Source organism: Neophocaena asiaeorientalis, unplaced genomic scaffold (genome assembly GCF_003031525.2).
Source record: "Neophocaena asiaeorientalis asiaeorientalis breed wild unplaced genomic scaffold, Neophocaena_asiaeorientalis_V1.1 scaffold114, whole genome shotgun sequence".
NCBI lineage: Eukaryota > Metazoa > Chordata > Mammalia > Artiodactyla > Phocoenidae > Neophocaena > Neophocaena asiaeorientalis.
Genome location: NW_020173116.1, coordinates 2,193,241 through 2,212,813, shown reverse-complemented (window position 1 = coordinate 2,212,813; position 19,573 = coordinate 2,193,241). Strand labels below are relative to the sequence as shown.

General features: G+C 41.5%; 1 protein-coding gene across 3 annotated transcripts in view; it reads right to left on the bottom strand.

Annotated features, from left to right (window-relative positions):
• Positions 1 to 3,788: 3,788 nt before the first annotated feature.
• The window catches only part of KCMF1 (potassium channel modulatory factor 1), an 80,951-nt gene continuing 65,166 nt past the window's right edge, over positions 3,789 to 19,573 (bottom strand). For all 3 annotated transcript variants that reach the window (XM_024744011.1, XM_024744009.1, XM_024744010.1), the window contains 4 exons: positions 16,348 to 16,449; positions 13,257 to 13,431; positions 9,776 to 10,058; positions 3,789 to 5,896 (listed from right to left, as the gene is read on the bottom strand). In XM_024744011.1, coding sequence (XP_024599779.1) covers positions 5,635 to 5,896; positions 9,776 to 10,058; positions 13,257 to 13,431; positions 16,348 to 16,449 — 822 coding nt within the window. In that variant the 3' untranslated portion in view covers positions 3,789 to 5,634. The remainder of the gene's footprint in view (positions 5,897 to 9,775; positions 10,059 to 13,256; positions 13,432 to 16,347; positions 16,450 to 19,573) is intronic.

The window sequence follows — 19,573 nt, the reverse complement described above, 5'->3', positions numbered from 1 at the left end:
CGGTGGGATATTTTTCAAGGTAAGCTTTAAATCAGACTGGTCAGTGGACAAGGTGGCTGCCATCCAACCTGCTTGCACTCCAGTGACAAGCTCTTTTGCAAGGCAGATTTTGATAAGGACGCTGCATATCCGAAGATGGGTTCTTTTTATTGGTGAAACTAGTGTCTTGTTGTCATGAGAGGCTCTCACAGACAGAATTAAAGGCTTTCCAGACTAGGCAGAGCACCTTATGCAGGATGTAAGAACCCGTGAAATCTTCAGCCGGTAGAGACCGTGGCTGAGGCCTGCTTCCTAGTTGGTCTGGCGCACCTGCTGATTTAGGAGTATTACAAAATCTTACCTGAAGAATATCGTTGCTTCTACCTCAAGTGTTTAAACCTTTTATACAGGGTGTGGTCAGAAGATCTAAAAGGAGAAAACTGGGACTTCATGCAGCTTACAGAATAGGATGTCCCAACTGTTTTTGTGCCAGCTTTGCTAAAACATCAAATTCGGATTGATGTTTTATGTGTAAGGTGGGATTCTAAACACGGGCACTCCAGTCTGACAGCAAGATTTAAAGTAGCTCTTCACCAGATCAGACTGGTCACCCTATCTACCAAAGGCAACAGGCTTGGTGACCTTTGAAAACACTCCCAATTGGGTGAGGGTGAAAGGCTCTTCCAGGAGTCATTTCTGATGAATTCTCTTACGGGGGGGGGAACGTCTGTGAAAACCACAAGCTGTAAGCAATGCTTAGGCTTGGACTAAAGCTCTGTACCTACTGAGAGCTCAAAAAGTATACATGAATGAGAGATCAGGGGTGATGGTGGTTTATGGAGACAGTGGGGCCAACAAACCACAGGCCACACCCACTGTCTACAAAGGAAACAAAAGTACAGACTAGGTTCTTGGTGGTTCCTGAAGTATTAGTGAAGACCTCAGACTCTAAAACTCATCGGTCTAGGTCTGAGGACAGCGGCCTGAGGAGAGTGTGCGCACGTGTGGCCCGCAGGGTTTCAGGTCACGTGCGCACATCCATCAGCGTCTGTGCACAGTCTGCACAGCAAGGACAGCTATCAGGGACACAAGGCCATACTGAAGGGTTTCTTTTTGATTGGACCATCTCTTTCACTAGTTGCTGTAAAGTTCAACTGACTTTATAAAACCTGAGAACTTGAGGGGAGCATCAGGCTTTGTGATTTGAGGAGGCCAGCCAAGGTATTACCCACCTGATAGCAACCGACTAAAATGCCACGTGGATTTGAGGTTCTGGACCAGCCTCTCTGAGAGATGAATACTCTTTCATACTTGAATCTGCTAACCAAGTTAGCAAGGCTTGCTGCAGGGTTCCTTAAATCAGGAACTTCCCAAGCTCATACATTTATTTACAGAACAATTATTTGACAGAGATGGGCTGAAAACTAGAAGAACCAAGAGTACTAGTCAGAAACAAAGACAAAGCATTTCTTGAGCATGGTTGAAGCTGATGGCGTAGGAATTACATTTTTACACTATTCTGAAAAACAAAGTAACCTAAATTTGGCTTTGTAATACTGTGATGAACTTATTCAGATTAAGGTCATGTTTAAAGCCACAGAATTTCACAACATTGTCACAAACGACCGGAAAAGTCTGCAAATTCCCTGGCGGTCCAGTGGTTAGGACTTGGCACTTTCACTACCAAGGGCTCAGGTTCAGTCCCTATTTGGGGAACTAAGATCCCATGAGCTGTGCAGCATGCCCCCCCACCGCCCCCCCCCCACCAAATAAATAAAATAAGCATGGAAAAGCAAGACCTTTGTGCCAGACATCACAACTTCAGCATATAATTCTGGGAAAATTTCATACACAGCATTTTACTTATTCCTGCACATGAAATCAATTTTGCATGTGCCTCCAAAACTGTGCCTGCAAATAAGGGAGAAACAGCAGACCTTGCATATATGAACACTGATGTGGGGCTTTTTGCTACAAAACTGATACATGTGTTAAAGAGCTTTTAGCACCCACTTGGATAGTTTGTTACACACTGCTGTTTCACAGGGCTGTACTACTTATCAGACTCCAGTTACAGCAGACTTTCCTATTTTTTTACCAGACACCTTCAGTGGCAGGGACCTCGTTCAGAAGAGCCCTTTTCACCAAGCACCTCCTTCCACTATCTTTCCTCTTGACCACCTTTCCTTATGTGGCCTTAAACAGAGCTATGAGTTATTGAAGTCTGTGATGCTCCCAAGAGCCATGGAGTAAAATACACAAGGGAAATGGAATACTTGCTGTGAGGGGCCGTCAAGAGAACTCTTTAAACTCCTTACCCGTTTTTTGTTTTTAACTGTGGCCCACAGACCAGAAAAAATACAACAGGCTTGGTATTATAAAATCTCTTTGTAGGTTATTGAAATTCAAATTGAATGGGATGGATGGATTTTTGTGTTGCTTCTGTTATTCTAATGACGTAATCCGCTATCCTAAACTACATTTCTTTATGGGTCACAGCAAGAGGGACCTTCTCTTCTATTGCCTGAGTCTAATTATAAATGAAATAATCTACTGCGTAACAAACCTAGGCTCCAACTCTGTGGGTTAAAAAAGAAAACAAACAAAAGACCAATACAATCTAAATACAAATCCAAATATTTCACTGTAGCCAATCACAGAAATTGTATCTTATGACAATGGCCATAAAAGCACAGGCATTTCTATTTGTTCAAAAGAGCAGAAGTATTTTAGAAAACTAAAGGAACGAAAAACAATCTGAGAAAGTCATGCGGTAGGTTCTATTTGAAATTCCAAAATTCCATTGTTCTCCACGATTAACTATCCAGGAGTGGGAAGCCCACAAACCCCTACACAGTTACAGTTTACTGTTACTGATACTTTGGGATTCTTAAGACACAGCATATTCTAGTCCATAAATTATACAGAAATAGAAACAAATACAGTTTCAAACATTCCCTGTAGGTCTTCCTCTTCACTAGCTTTTTTTTTTTTGGGTGGGGTGGGGGGTGGTTTCTCTGTGAGTCATGACATTAAACTTCTTCCAGAACACCTTGAGCAGATTTAAATTATTTCCACCCACTAAGTGAAGAGAAGCACTGCAGAACACTTACAAACGTACAGCCAGCCTAGACACTCAAAACTCAACAAAACAAAAACCTCTCAAAACTCAGGGTCTGGTCCTTAGAAGGGTGAAGCTGTAGCCAAAATAAACAATGGTATAGTGATTTTCTCTCCTCTACATCACCGTCTTTGCAATTATTTTTATTCAATAATCCCAATAATATGATGTTAATTCAGAAACTAAAGAAAAAGGACACAAGAATTTGAAGGGCTTAAATATGTTTTTTATATTGATAATCTGTGTCTTTCTACCCTAATACATTATTATTGATTACATACAGGGTGAGGTGAGGTATTTGTAAAATATCTGGTAAAAATGATTAATAGACAGTATTCTGAGATGGAATCTTATAAACCTTTAGGTCTTCTGAAGTGTCACATTGATCATCTAAATTAAACTGCCCTGACTGGACTTGCAGTTGTTCCCTCAGACCATGTTAAAAAAGGAAGGATCTTACATTTTCCCAGAACTTGTGCAGTAAAGGGAAAGCAAATAATTGGCAATTTCTATTTCTCACATCCGAAGTAACGCATTCACACAAAATCAGGACCTTCAAGTCTAGCATGAAACAAACAAACAAAAAACCCCCCAAAACCACAAACAAACCGAAAGACTAGATTAGAGATATACAATCTCTGAATAATGGTTAGGCTAATTCACCAACACCAAAGAAATCCAAGTGGTCAACAGTCTTGAAAATGCTTTATTGAAATGTGTGACGTATGTGCAGAAGATGTGTGTGAAAAGACCACAGCTTGAAAACTGGTTTTTGAAACGTCTCAACAACCAATTGAAAAAAAAAAAAAAATCCTACTGGACTGGACTTCTAGCATAACCAGAAGCCTGGTGTAAAATTTTCCTTTAAAACATTTTCCATCACAGAAACTAAAGAAAACAAAGCTAGGATACTTGGAAATTGTTGGAGTTTGAAGTTTCAGAGAAGGAGAAGCAACAGTTTTTTAGAAATGTGGGGTGACATCTTTTTTGGATACATCTGGATGAGCATGGACTTCACAGTTCTCGGGAGAACACCGGAGGGTGCTTGAGTCTGTATGCTTGTGTTGAAGAAACAGAGAAACACAGACGGGGAAGGAAAGGACTACAGCGGAAGAGGGGAGATGGAGGAAAGGGCTCAGAGGAGAGAGCACTGGAACAAGACATGATTAGGTTAAGTCTAGTTATAAATTTATCAGAAGCTGTGCGCACCTTTTTTAAAAGTCCTAAATTTACATTCCAAAAACTGCCCCCCAACCCCAAACCCAGTGTCCCTGCCTTGGAGCTATTGTGAAAAGTCTATGCACAAAAACTGAAACAGAAAATAAAAAATATCCCGGCCCCTCCAAACCCCAAAACAAACCCAAAAGAGTTGTACATTTTTTTTTTTTTTTTACACATAGGATTGATAATATAGGCATATAGGTGGCATGATTCAATTAAAAGGCTTTGCTTTTTATGCTGGAAAAAACCCAATAAATAAAAGGTGCTAAAGTTAGCATTAAGAATTTGGTTGTAATACATTGACAAAGTCTGGGAAGGCAAATCCTCAAAGCTCCCCGGATACTGATCTGTCTCAGCAAACTATGAAGCAAATACATAAATAATGCAAAGTATGATTGAGAATGTGAGATTTTCAAAAACAAAGACAACATAATTCAGGTTAAATTTGTTGAACAGTGAATAAATGAAATTCATCTACACCTGAATAAAACATATTTAACAATTGAAAAAAAATTTTAAACAACCACAAAAAGTAAAAAGTTTAAACAAGTAGAACAGGATTTGTTTTCAGGGCACACAGACGCCTGCAGCAGATTCCCACAGTAGCTGTACTGGTGTGTCTTCTATGGATGAGTTAGACAGGCTGAGCTCCACAAGGTAAGATGACTAACAGGGCGACAGGACAGTCACACAGGGCGGAGCGCGACACCGGCTACGACCCCAGGTTCCACTGCAGAGCTGGCTTGTGCGTAGAGGCACACAAAGAAAGGTGATTCAGGCAGACATTATTCAAAAGCTACTTCGTCAAGTAACCCTTTCGCTGCGTAACCATTGAATAATGTTTGGGAAAGCTTTGGGCTTTTATTTTTAAGTTTTGCTCCTTGTATTTAAGTTTTTTAAATAACAAGGTCACTAAAACTCATGCACGCTGCAAAAAACCTCATGCAGTAGTTAAGGTAAACCATCCAAGCAGTTTTTATTCATTAATATTCATAAATACACACAGCAGCTTCATTAGAGATTTCAATTTTCCTCTTCAGTTTGAATGTGGAGTATTAAGAGAGCCTTTTGCATGTCAAGGTACAGGAAGCAGAGATCACCCCTGCACTGCTACCTACATTTACCTGCTAGAAGTAAAAATTAGTTAAGTGGAAATGATTATCATATATATCTTCTCTCTTCCTTTTGAATGTACACAATGTAACAGAGTGACAGACCTGAAATTACAATCACCAAACAAACCCAAGATAGCTGTTGTCCACTTTCATTGGCAAATACAGCACAGAGGACATTGTCTGCGAATTGGGATGTCATCAAAGAGGAGGTGGTGGAGGCTCATTTCCTTTATTACTCTCTTTTAAATTTAGGTTTTCTAAAGCAACATCTAAAGGCATAATATCTACACAGCCCATAGCACCAAAATCTGCCATCTCCCCCCGTTCATCCTCGTCTGAGGACGAGCTCTCTTCACGAACTAAAGTGGACAGAAGGAGCTCTTGGACAAACAGGCTGCGGTCTGCGCGCTCACTTTCCATGGACTGGCGCTCTGTTTCAGACATTTTAGGATCATTCAACCTGTGTAAATTAAAAAGAAAAGATCTTATTGGTAAAGAGTCAATGAACAATGTCGTGGTCAATTTCTACAATGTCCTACTCTGTACAAGCTTCACAGGCGGCAAAACTCAGAATCTGAGACGTATTAATGGAACACCTTGCTCTAATTTACCTCGTTAATTATGTTGAGATGAATTCCCCACACTTGTAACAGCAATACTGTTACCCCGAGGTGCAAGTCTACGCTTTAATTAGATTCAATGAGAAAAAATACATTTACACTTCTCATACTCCCTTTAGAGAAAACTGTGGTGAAAAATTTCCTAAGGAAAACAAAATTTCTAACAGATTAGATACTTGGGTAAGTAGTGATTTCCCTAACCAAAATTTTACCAGTGGGGAGTAAAAAGAGGAAAAGTAGCAACCCTGGTCACAAAAACAAAATCTGCAGTGATTAGAATAGCCAACCGAAAAAAATCCTAAAAGTTCTCTTGGCTTTTCTCTATTATTTCCATCTAATTCTTCCTGAAATGAAGATATGTCCAGAAGACTGAGAGGGCAAACACACACACTCACACACACGCACGCACATGTGTGCACCTACGCTTCTACCAAGGACTGTGTAACAGGTCTGACCCAAGGTTTAACGGCCCAGTGCTCAGCTGACAAGAGGCACTTATGAGACCTGTGTCACGTTGGGAAACCTGGTTCGTTTGCACAGAGACTGGACGGCTGTCAAGAGCTCAATTTTTATTACTAACCTGTTAAGTGACTTATGCAAAATTCTGCTTAGTTTCAGTGCTAATTTTACTTCTCTACATTTTTAGTGGCAAAGAAAGAAAGGGAAACTGGTTGGAGCACTGGGATCAAGAAAAGTAACGAACAGGGAGAAGATGGTGACAGTGAAAGGAGGTCCAGTAGGCACGCGTGACAGGTGCTCCTCCCGGAGAAGCCAGGTGCACTTGGAGCCCACGCTCGTCTACACCCCGCACCTGTTCCCTGCTGTCCCACCGACGCTGGAAGGCATGGGGGCATCCCAAAGTAGCAATGGAGGAGGCATACTGGGCACTCACCATGGGCTCTGCTTTAAGTGTTTTTTGTATGGATTATCTCTTTTAACTCCTACGAGTTAGGTCTCATTATTATCAACTTATAGGCAGAAGAAACTGAAGAGGTTAAGGGACGTGCTCAAAAATCTCACAGCCATCAAGTTCAAAACCACTCAATGATTAGATCCATGGCTTAGAAAACAAAAGATCTAAATTTAAGAACTGAAAGGACACAAAAGGATCTGGAAGGTAACTCCATAAAAGCCATTAAATCCACACTGAAAGGAAATGACTGATGACATTTATGATTAAAACCAAATTAACAATGTAAGAGAGTATCTAATGAAACAGGAGATTGAGCAATAGGCTACATATTCTCAATCAAAAACTTTGAAAGTGCTAAGAAGTGAAATACATTCCACATCCTTAGTTTTGGAAAAGGCCTTAAAAAGAAAAACAAACTAAAGTCAAACCTATTAGAAAGAGAAAGGATGCATAGAAAACTACCTACATAGCAAGCAGGCAAACTAGAAACATACAGGCTGAGGCCCCCAAACCTTCGGAGAGCATGTAATTCTAGTATTACTGTTTTGATTTTTAGGAAATAACTGAGAAAATGTTTCACTCCTGAGGCGGGTAGATAAAATCGGTACTAGGACTAGATGTCTTGATGGCCAAACTTCATTTGGGATCTAGAAGTAACTGCAAAGCTTGTAAGGAGCTTCAAACCGGAGTTAGCAAAGCTAGTTGGCTCCATTACCAAGAGACTGGAATCTGACATAAGCACTTACACAATTGCTTTCTAAAAGGTCAACCATTTTTGGATCCCAAAGAAACTGTGTCCCACCATCAGTTCCAAGGCAACAGGAACAGGAGTTGCCCCTGGTCAAAGAGACCAAAGATGAGGCTGGAGCCCTACACATATCACATGACAGCTGTGTGGCCAGGGACAAGGACTTCCCCTTGGAAACACTGCAGACCCTCTCCTAGCCTTGAAGATTCTCAGCACACATGTTAATGTATTTGAAGTTCTGAGACGCCCAAGAGTAAATAAACTATTTGTTAGTTAGTTTGGCCCAAACTTATTCATCAGGAAAAAAACTTGAACATAAATCACTATTTATATTTCTTAGAATATATAAAGTTCCAGGGAATATTTTTGGGGAAATATTGCCTTAGGTAAACTATATGCGTCAGGATCTAATGACACAGTGAAAGATGTAGAAAGTGGTCAACAAATTGCCAGGTACTATGCAACATACAGTATCAGATGACAGAAAGGGGGCCTTCCAGAAGCGACAACCAGAATCCAAGGAAAGCACTCAGAGGCCACCCATACTGTGCCCTGGTTGCTGGCTGTCTGGTCTACATAGAGAAAAGTCCCAGATCAAGCTCACTGAGTCCGGAGCTCAAAACACAAAAACAAAAAACCAGAGTGGAACAAAGGTGGGAAGATGTGTTTTCCAAAGGGCAGTGGGGCGAGACATTCATTCCACCCCCCAGGCCAGCGAACCCTCAGCAGACACGCACACTGGTAGGGCTCCTTTCTGAGGCAGGTACCTAGATCTGTGGCTCTGTGCTTCCTCTGCGTTGAAGGTGATAATCAATCAGGCACAGTTACTCACTTTGCAGAGATAATACAAAGGTAAATTTTCCACTTGAAACTTCCTCCTTAGATCCGCACCAAATGATAATAAGTACCATTAACTGGGCTTTTATTACATGCCAGATACTGAGCCAGACCATACACATACCTGTACTCCATTTCATCCTCAAAACAATTCTCATTCTACTGCGGCAAAACTCATGGGATATTATAAAACTGAGGTTTGGAGAAGTGAAGTGACTTGCCTAAGGTCCAAACTAGTAAAAGCTGGGGCTCTTGACAGGGGTCCTATTTGCAGAGATGTGCAAACAGTTTTTATTCTGCATCAACAATGTGTTATTTACAACTATACACACGTGCCACTGTACTAACAGAGATGTTTAAAAGTATGAGATAAAAGAAATATCCACAGAAACAGTGTTTTCTTCTAACATCTAGTTGTCACACACATTACTTTTTGGAGATAACTGATATATTACACTAATTTTCTTCTTCGTGTCACAGTTTTTAACTTTATATTCCTCTCTATTCCATTAAAAGTCCAAATTGGTCCAGGTTCTTTACCTGCTGAGCCTACTCATTACTGCTCTTTCTAAAATTCTTTTATTTTTAAAAGTCACATAAAATGCCTACGAGGCCTCAGCAGAGGAACATATTTGGTTGCTAATGGTAGTTTTCAGAAGCAAATAAGAACTCTACTCCTTCCAGCAGAGCCATTTACTGTGTGTACTATTTTTTACGCTGTGGTGAACCATTTTTTTAAAGTTATTTTGTGTACGCTAACCACAGAAACTTAAATTCCACTTCTTTAGAAATTCTCAGGAGAAAACCACCACATTATAAAATCTTCTCTTGTACTTTTGGATATTTCACAGCAGACTGAAACTGGCAATAAAAAGACAGCAATGTTAATTATGACAATAAATGTACCTAGTATGTCCCATATATGTAATGATACGATGTTTACATTTTATGGGCAATATGGGAAAGGAAATTCATATCAGATGATGATACACCGTTAGAACAGGACCATCAGCATTCCTAGTTCATCTAAAACTATTACTTTTCATATTTTTAAGGAAATACTGAATATACAGTTTTGATTAGAGATCTGTGAGTTTTAATGGTTTGATCCAAGGCTGAGTCTTTAAGAACACATATAAGCACAAAAGAGAAAAGGTCATCTCAGGCTGCGCGGTGCTAATAAAATACTACTTCTCAAAGTTACATTAATAGATGAACTACCTTGTTAAAAGAAACTGGGAACTCTGGGTAGCTTGCTGACTGCTCTCTGTGTTAGCTGTGCTGGCTGTCGCCGTGGACTGTGTGATTGTAGTGGTGGCACTGCTTGTGTTAGTGCGCCGGGTTGCGTTGCGTGCAGTCTCCAGCTGTTGCCGTGCTGCCTGGGCGTGCTGTCGTTCCAGCTGCAGCTGCATCTGCAGTTGCTGTAACTGAGACGCTGAAGGGCCAGAGGAATTAAGCTGTCCTCCTGCAGAACGTCTCACTCCTGATAACTGGGATAAAAGCTCTGCCAATGGAAATGGAGACATTAATGTCTACTTCAATATGAGGAAAACAAAATGCTACAGATCATTCTTTTACCAGAGGAACATTAAAAATGACTGTCAACAGGAAGGTACCTGTGGCAACATACAGTTCCAGCTTGGAACTTAATACCTTTTAGGATGCCTCCTAGAGGCAAGAGTTGTGTATGTGTTGTGTACGGGAAACGCAAATACATATGAATATTAGCTCACGTACAATTATTCTTAAGCAAAACATAGCAAATTGTTTTTCAAGTTGTCTGCATAATGGGCTGATTTAGTTACACTTTCTCTTAGTATCTTAGTAGGCGAAGGTGGCTCATCTGCTGGTCCAAACACAACAAAAACCCTCTCAACATGAGCCCCATGAAGGCACGGATCAAGCCTACTGTTTACGATATGCCTGGTTCTTAGAACAGCACCTGACCCATAGTAGGCACTCAAACATTTATTTAATGATTGAATGCCCTTTAGAATTAAATCCAAGAGACCTGCATCATTTCTAACTGTGACGGTTGTACACTTGCCTCTGCCTTCTTTCTCTGGAACCTTCTGGTACTGCTGTTTGAGAGCCCCAGAGCACCACTGCAGTGAGGACCACGGGTGATGCCCAGTGAAGCTGATTAGCTCCTGACTGTACAGCCTATTTAGACGCTCTTGTTTGGACAAGGCTGTGCTCATCAGAAGCCAGGTGGCTCTCTGTCCCTGCCTTGTCATCTAAGTGAGGTGCAGTAGTTGCCTTCTCCCACGTGGAGGGTCTATCTGGCTTACATGGATTTGATGATCGCCCTTTCAACATTACTAGGCTGGCAAAGCTCTTCACCATTAAAATTCATTTCCAGGGCACATTTCTGCCTTACTGCTCACTGTAGTTTTATTCCAGGGGCTCTTAACACCAATCTTTCATATAGTGCATCACTAACATAAACTAATTTTCACTGACAGAAAAAAACTGAATGGAGAAAGTGTCTCAACTGTGAATCTTGCCCCCAGAAATCACATTAACTTTTAGAGCCTGCTACCAAAGACAGCAGGTAAATATACTTTTGGATGAAGAAGTATTTTTTAAAATTCCCAAAACTCAGTTTTTTGGGGCTTACTGCACATCCAAATGCCCAAAGCACATTTGAAATTAAGATTTTACACTGGCTTCCCTGGTGGCGCAGTGGTTAAGCATCTGCCTGCCAATGCAGGGGACACGGGTTTGAGCCCTGGTCTGGGAAGATCCCACATGCCGCAGAGCAACTAAGCCCGTTCACCACAACTACTGAGCCTGTGCTCTAGAGCCCGCGAGCCACAACTACTGAAGCCAATTTGACACAACTACTGAAGCCTGCGCACCTAGAGCCCATGCTTGACAACAAGAGAAGCCACTGAAAGGAGAAGCCTTGAGGTGAGAAGCACCTCAACGAAGAGTAGTCCCTGCTCGCCGCAAGTAGAGAAAGCCCGTGCACAGCAACGAAGACCCAACGCAGCCAAAAATAAATAAATAAATCTATTTAAAAAAAAACGATTTTACACTGAATATCTCACATTTTAAGGAAGATTTTATGAATAACACTGTTCCTACTTTCGATGACAGATGTATACTCAGCTGCATTTCAGGTATGCGTTCCACTGTACGTACACATTTCGGACTTGTACAGGCTCCCTGGACTCTTACTGCCTGCCAGCGCTTACTGTATCTTTCAGGGTCTCAGGCTACAGTGACTTCTGACATTTTGACTGTCAAACCTTGTGTTTTGCTGCTGGCTTCCCAGGTTGGCCGTGCATGAGATCGGTGGCTTGGCTATGAACTACATGTTCAAATGTTGTTGTTGTTTTTTTTAACAATTTTTTCCTATTTATTTATTTTTGGCTGCATTGGGTGTTTGTTGCTGTGCGCGGGCTTTCTCTAGTTGCGTCAAGCTGGGGCTACTCTTCACTGTGGTGCGTGGGCTTCTCATTGCAGTGGCTTCTCTTGTTGTGGAGCACGGGCTCTAGGCACGCAGGCTTCAGTAGTTGTGGCTCGTGGGTCAGTAGTTGCGGCACACGGGCTTAGTTGCCCCGTGGCACGTGGGACCTTCCCGGACCAGGGCTCAAACCTGTGTCCCCCTGCGCCACCAGGGAAGCCCCAAATGTGTGTTTTTTTTTTTAAATAACAAATTTATTTATTTATTTTTGGCTGTGTTGGGTTTTCATTGCTGCACGCTTGTTTTCTCTGGTTGTGGCGAGCGGGGGCTACTCTTCGTTGTGGTGTGTGGGCTTCTTACTGCGGTGGCTTCTCTTGTGTGGAGCACAGGCTCTAGGTGCACGGGCTTCAGTAGTTGTGGCACGTGGGCTCAGTAGTTGTGGCTCGCGGGCTCTAGAGCACAGGCTCAGTAGTTGTGGCGCACAGGCTTAGTTGCTCCGCGACATGTGGGATCTTCCCAGACCACGGCTCGAACCCATGTTCCCTGCATTGGCAGGTGGATTGTTTTTTTTTTTTGCGGTACGCGGGCCTCTCACCGCTGTGGCCTCTCCCGTTGCGGAGCACGGGCTCCGGATGCGCAGGCTTAGCGACCATGGCCAGCCGCTCCGCGGCATGTGGGATCCTCCTGGACCGGGGCACGAACCCGTGTCCCCTGCATCGGCAGGCGGACTCTCAACCACTGCGCCATCAGGGAAGTCCGGCAGGTGGATTCTTAACCACTGCGCCACCATGGAAGCCCCCAAATGTTTTTTAAAGTAAGATTTTCCCAAGCTATTAAAACACGAATGTTCCACAATAATATAGTTCTCAAATCAAGGCAAGGACAAGACACTCCTACTTGACTTTCTTCCATGAGAAGAGCTTAATTCTTTAGTCCTGTCAATTAATTTTCTTATCTGTGTGCTTGTGGAGGCTGAGCCATGAAATTCTGCAGGTCTTTCAACTCTGACATCTTCTATGACTTTCTTGGGTTTCACTGGAGGCCACAAATAGAACATTGACTGTTCCTTATTCTCTTATACCTCTAAGTACTTAAAGAAGTGCCAAAATAATATGAACTACTTTATGTAGTCTACTTTAAACATGTTTTATACTTATAAAATTTAGAGGAATTTTGTCAAGGAACATGTGGCGTGTGATAAGAGACTAAGAATACAGATCCTACCAAAAATTTTTAAAGGGAGCTCCACCATCCCCAGCCATTTCCTTTATTAATGTGAAACTAACTTACCAGCTATAGGATCCATGGCTTCCCTATTGCTTGGAGAATATGAACTCTGAGAAGAAGAAAGTCCACCAGTAGAACTGCTAGTAAAGTGCATGTTTGATCTACGTGCACGAGGACCTCCCAATCCCCGGCCAGGGTGAAACATTCTACGTACATGTCGAACACCACTCGATTCATCATAACTCCAAAGTTAAGGAAAAAACTGAAGTATTTCATAGAAAGAAAGAAAAAAAAATCACTCGAGTCCTCTTGCGAGACAGACATGCAGATTTCCCAATTATAAGCATTTTAAAATAGCACATTTCATTTAGAATACAAATGGTACAACTCTATCTATGAGGGCTATTAACTCTAAAAAAAGACACTCAAATATAAAGCAACATGTGAGTATGTGTATACTGTGTGTGTATGTTGTGCATGTGTGTGTGTTTTCAAAGAGAAAAAAAAGTTTCTCCAGGTGGGAAGAAGTTCCTTCCTAACACTGCCAAACGAGGTGAGAGGCATTGCCTGGTCAGACACCAGGGGTGAGACATTCTCTTACCCTCAACTCAGTATTGAATTCCATATATGCTCAAACCGAAGTAACCACAAATAATAACCAGCAATTTTTTATATTTGGTGAGAACTGTGCTAATATACAGGCTAATCAAATCTCAATGACCATCTGTAATGAGAACCGAACAGTATAAATAATTTAAATTCAGGAGTAAAAGACTCCTTCTGGCTATTAGTTTTAATCTGTCAAGTTTTTTTTTTTTTCTTCCAATGCTGCTGCTAAGCAGAAAACCAGATTTGAATTTCCTGTACAGGTGGACACAGAGAGAGTAACAGCACATTTATCAAGAAGTCAAAGTTCCGGCAGCCTCGACCATCTGACGCACCTGCGTGTGAGTTACACTGAAGAAGGTCCCGAGGAGCGAAAAGCTGCCAAAACTCATGAAGACAACGCTGTGTTGCCTCCACACAGGTGAGTGTGAGTGTGCAAAGAGGGTGGGGAGGGCGACTGGGTGAACTAGATATTGTAGCAGGGGAGATCTTCTTTCAAAGCAGCCAATATATGGGAAAAGAATCTAAAAAAGAGTGGATATATGTATATGTGTAACTGATTCACTTTGCTGTACAGCAGAAACTAACACAACACTCTAAATCAAGCATACTCTAACAAAAATTAAAAAAAAAAAAGAAACAAAGCAGCCAACAGACAGCTATATAATACAGATTAATTTTTGTGTTGACTTCCCAGCCTTTTCAGCTGATGGTTCAGGAGTCACCTGGGGACAGGGTGGGTGGCGGCTCCAGGAAGCCCTCAGGCGCCACCGTAATGCACACTGTTTCATGGTGGTATGACAGTGCCTTGGGTTCTGCAGAAAGCAATGTTGTGATCATCACACTCTGCTTTTAAAAAGCGTAAAAAATGCACTTTAGGAGGAGTTCCATCAAAGTAGTTAAAAAAAAAAAAGTTTGGGTGCTTAAGAGGCTTAGAAACAAGTCACTCCCTCATGTCAAACAAAATTACCACACAGTAGCACTTGAAGTACCTGAGAAATCAGTTATGTTTCCAGGAAAACTGCTATGCCAACATTTTGCTTTCTAGAACTTAATGATAATACTTGTTAGTAATCTAAAATGCAACACATGACTTCTCTTATTCTTATATTTTGCATAAGTTAATCTTTTCTTGGTAATGAAAGACTCATAAAAATCTTACAAAAATGCATGTAGATGATACGGGACATTCTACTGAATGGATACTAATTTCACTAGAGGCCCTTGAACTTGCTGAAAAAGTGCAGGATAACAGCATGGTTTTAAGTTATTTGCCCAGCTTCTCCATGAAGATGGAGTGAAGCGTGGATCAAGCATAACTCTGGGTCTCGTTATAGGATTCTTTTATACAAAATGCGAAGTGACCCTAAGGCTAAAGTATTCTTGGCCTATTTGGATCTTCATATTCTCTTGGAAAAAACAAAAACAAAAACAAGCAAGCACCGCTTTCTTCATTTTGCTTTTAGTGTCCCCTGCATTTAGGAGAGAGGAAGAGTGGGTTCCTCTGTTCTTTCAGTACTTGTCCTAGACTGGCTCAGTCCAGGCTGATATTCTAACTTCTCAGGATGGGTCGATATCTTTTTCTTGCCATTAGTTTCCACTTATCTTCCCCTAACTCTAAAGGGCCATATTTCTAATTAGAATATTAGGAATTGTGAGCAAGGGATGGGACCTGTAGGACAAGAAAACCACCAGACCAGTTTCTTCCTCAAATAAGTCTAAGCTTGAATTATGATTGCCAGGAGGCAAGCAAAGGAATCAGAATGAAGTCTGGCAGGGAGAAAGGTTGTGATTAGCTCTTGAATTGCTTCAAATTGCAGCAAACACTAAAACCTTTACATGAGAACAGAACCCTACGTTAATAGGTGATAGTTTCAGAAAAACAATTCATAACTTGAAACCAGAAGCACCGAGTCTACAAAATTAACTTACTCTGGGGGGCCAGTAATCTCTTGGCGATTATTAGGGAATACTGCCAGGAACTGTCATGAGATTGGTTTGGGAGGGGAAGCAGAAATGAAAGTGGGAAAGGAATTTAGACCTGGACCTGACCTTATGCTATCCTACTCAGAGACTGGGCAGGAAACGGCTCTCTCTGGAGAAGGAAACTCCAAAAGGGAAGGAAGCCCCACGACGCACACTTGCCCACCATCCAGCCTATGACAGGGTGAGGCAACAGAGAACAGGGGTGGCAAGCCAATACATCCTCCGTATAGTTAATGAACGAGCTTTTAATTTGGATTAGCATTTTCCTCTTTCGTGTGAAAACACCCTCCTGAAGACTTATAACCCGGTCAAACTGTCTGATGGTAACGAACTAAAGATGACGAGCAAGGGAACTTCCACTTACTGAGCATGGTTAATACAACAGTCACAGCACAGAAAAAGAGAAATAAGAAATTGCACCTGAGTCACTCTTAGGAAAAGGTTAAATCAACTAAGATAGTCTGGAGGTTAGTTTTCCTCTTTGGGGATGCCGTCCTTAAAATTCATCGAAATGATAAATGTTACAAACAACTTTTCCCCTTGTTGCCTCTCGAAAGGATATTAAATCTCTAGGGGCTCTGTGTTCAAGTGTAAGATGAGCTGCAAAGTCATCCGTGACATGATTAGGATCGCCTCCAGGCAATGCCGCACATATTGGACAAATCTGAAATGAAAGTAAAGAAAGCAGGTTTACTTACAGATGAACACTGATCAGACATGTTTCCGGATGAATACTTTACTGTACATTTTACCTTGACCAGGTTTTAACCAGGCAAAAACAAAGCAGATCCTGAACTAGTGAACAGCTGCGGAGGCTGAACAAGAACCACAGGCATCAGTGCTGTGACTCCACTGAAGCAGACGTCTGTCAGGCTCAGACAGATAATTCTAAACGCACAGGTCAAATCTGAGCTCTGGCAACGACTTCCAACAGCCTGGCCAATTCATCTGCATGGTCTAGGAACACAGTTTCCATAAAAATAGTTTTTTAGTGGGCTATTTAGTGCACATTCATGTCTAAGTCCGGTCTTACTGGTAAAGGCTGAGACATAAGCTTCCCTAAAGTAAGCTAGACTTGAGGGCCAACAGCCAAACAAGACAGCAAAGCTCTTACTAAAAACACAACTGCACGAACTTAAATACTTTGAATGTGGTATGGTAAGACAGACAATGACTACTGATAATATGCAAATATGCTCTATCGATTCATGAATGGGACTTCCAAGGTGGCGAGTGGGTATGAGAGACCATTTTTAGAACTTTACTTCCCAGAAGGACGGGAGGTAGGACAAAAGCCTGTGATCAGAGCAGGTCAAGGAGTAGAAGACAACTTCGCTGTGGGCCTGAGGGCAAGGGACAGAGGAGAAAGAAGAAATAAAATAACGTGTCCACAGGCAGAGGAGGCTTGACAGGTTGGGAACGTGGTTTCTGAAACAGCAGTTTCAACAGAAGTGGTGAAATAGGAGGAAGGAGAGGGAAGGACAGGAAGAATGCACAACTTTCAGGGGATAGCCCCTTACTCTTCCAGAAATCCAACTGGACAGATGATGGCCTAAGAGTGGTAGCCAAACCTTGAAGTATGAAGAACTTCAAGCTGAAAGAACAGAACCAAGAAGAAAGGTCTGATATCAGCAAAGGAGCACAACCAAAGGGAGCCACAGGACCAGGACAATGAAAGGTCTCAGCTTGTGCCCCTCCAGGGACAGGAGAGCTGAGGGTAGGATTCATCTTGCCAATACATGTATCCCGTGCCTAAGTTCTTTCACCTGGAGTAAAACTGGGCATCTGGTTGACCTTACTGCCAGCTCACAGCAAGTGGGAGAGGAGAGCGGCACTGGAGATGAGGCAGCAGGAAAAAGGCGAGACCTGGAAGGACAATACCGGGATACGGAGGGGAAAACAAATCATTCTGATTCCTAGAGCCTAAGCGAACACAAATCCCTATCTCTAATGACTAGAAAGCAGAAGTTCCCAGACTCTGATGTGATCCTAGGTTCCTCTTAATGTGCAGTCAGCTGTCCTGATTATCTGCCTCAGGACTCTGAGAAATATCCTCAAGAAAACCTAAAGTTGCTCAAGAAAAATAACATATAAGCAAGACTGTGCAAAAGAATTAGGGAGGTCACAATGGGACATACTTGTGAGGCAAATGAGAGAAAGAAGTAGATAGCTATGCCTGTGTTTTTTCAGAAGATGCCAGAAACGTCTTGTTTTTTTTTTCTTTTTTTTGGTGCCAGAGAGAAAAGCAACTGGATCTGTTTACAAGTGTACAGATGATCAACTCTCTCCTTACCAGGAACTTGGGTTTTACTGTCTGAACCATTCCTGTGCTGTGACACTGTGGGGTAGAGTCTGATATACTTATTTTACTTTTCACATGTTTCTGTCTTGTCTAGCTAGATTGTAAACTCTTTGAGAAATGCAGGACAGTGTGATTTCTTTCTTGTTTGGGAACTGTGACCAGATTTGCTAAAAGGAAAAAGACTGACAATGTTTGGAGAAGCAGAAACAACCTCCAGTTGCATGTATGAGATTTTTATCCAAAGAGAAAATAACCACCAAAAGGTGGTTATCTATTTATAACTTGAACGGCACAAAGATAGCTACAGAAGTTGCAGTACTGTGAGGATGCATGTAAGTGAACTTAGATGAGGAAAGTCTCCTTGAGAACATGCATTCCTGGAAGGAAGACAGAATGGGAAAGTACAGATACCAAACATACTAAGAATGTCCTCATAGGACTGATAATCTCCTACAAACTAGAAAATCACCTTTGAGTTAGGGATGTAGAATAGAAGGAAAATCAGGATCCTTCAATATTAATATATATTAATATATATTATATAATTATATTATATAATTAATATATTAATTTCAGTTCTGTAATTCAAAATCTTTTATATTTCACTATCGGGATAAGGCAGGATGAAGGTATTCAGACTGCTTCACTTAGAGAGAAATAACACAAAAGCAAACACTTCTCTAGTAACTAGGGATAAAGAATTACCAAGGATAAGGAACTACTGGGGTAGGAGGACCACCTAGTTTGGCAGCTGGCACACAAAAATCAAGAGGCTAGATTAGAACCAAGTGGAAGACGCTGTGACACTTGGGGCCACATGAAGCTAATTCAGATGAAGACCTGGAAGGGAAAACTAAGTGCTGATGGAACTGGAGGCCCGGTCACCTTACAAGTTTTTACATTTTATACTTAGAAAGCTAACTCATGTTTTAGGATAAAAACTTTGGTAAATCAAGGTTGTACTTTCTGAGAGATAATTGAGAGAACAAGAAGAAGGGAGAAAAAGAAGAGCAAAGTGGGGCAGGAGAAACAAAGAAGAGGTGGGAATAGAGACAGATGCCACCCTGCACCCAGGAGCACAAATGCAGCTTAGCTCTGAGTGTGTCTTTACTTCCCCGAGATGGTACCTAATACCTTTTACAAGATAGGCAAATTCCACAAATATCCAAAGGATAGGCTATTAACCCTAAAATTATGAGCCTGTCAACATTAATATTTATCATACTTCTACCGCCACATGATACAGAAATATCTATCACCTGAACAAGAAAATTCCATTAATTTTAAGCTAACACATTAGCTTAAAATTATGACAACACAACACTGTAAATCAACTATATTTCAATAAAATAAAAAATTTAAAAAATTACAACAATTTGTCAACGTTAAGGCTTACTGAATTGGCTTAAGTCAGTGCTTCCTAAATGTGCTAAGGATATAATTCATCTGGAGCATTTGTTAAAAATATAGTTTCCTACAAACGTAT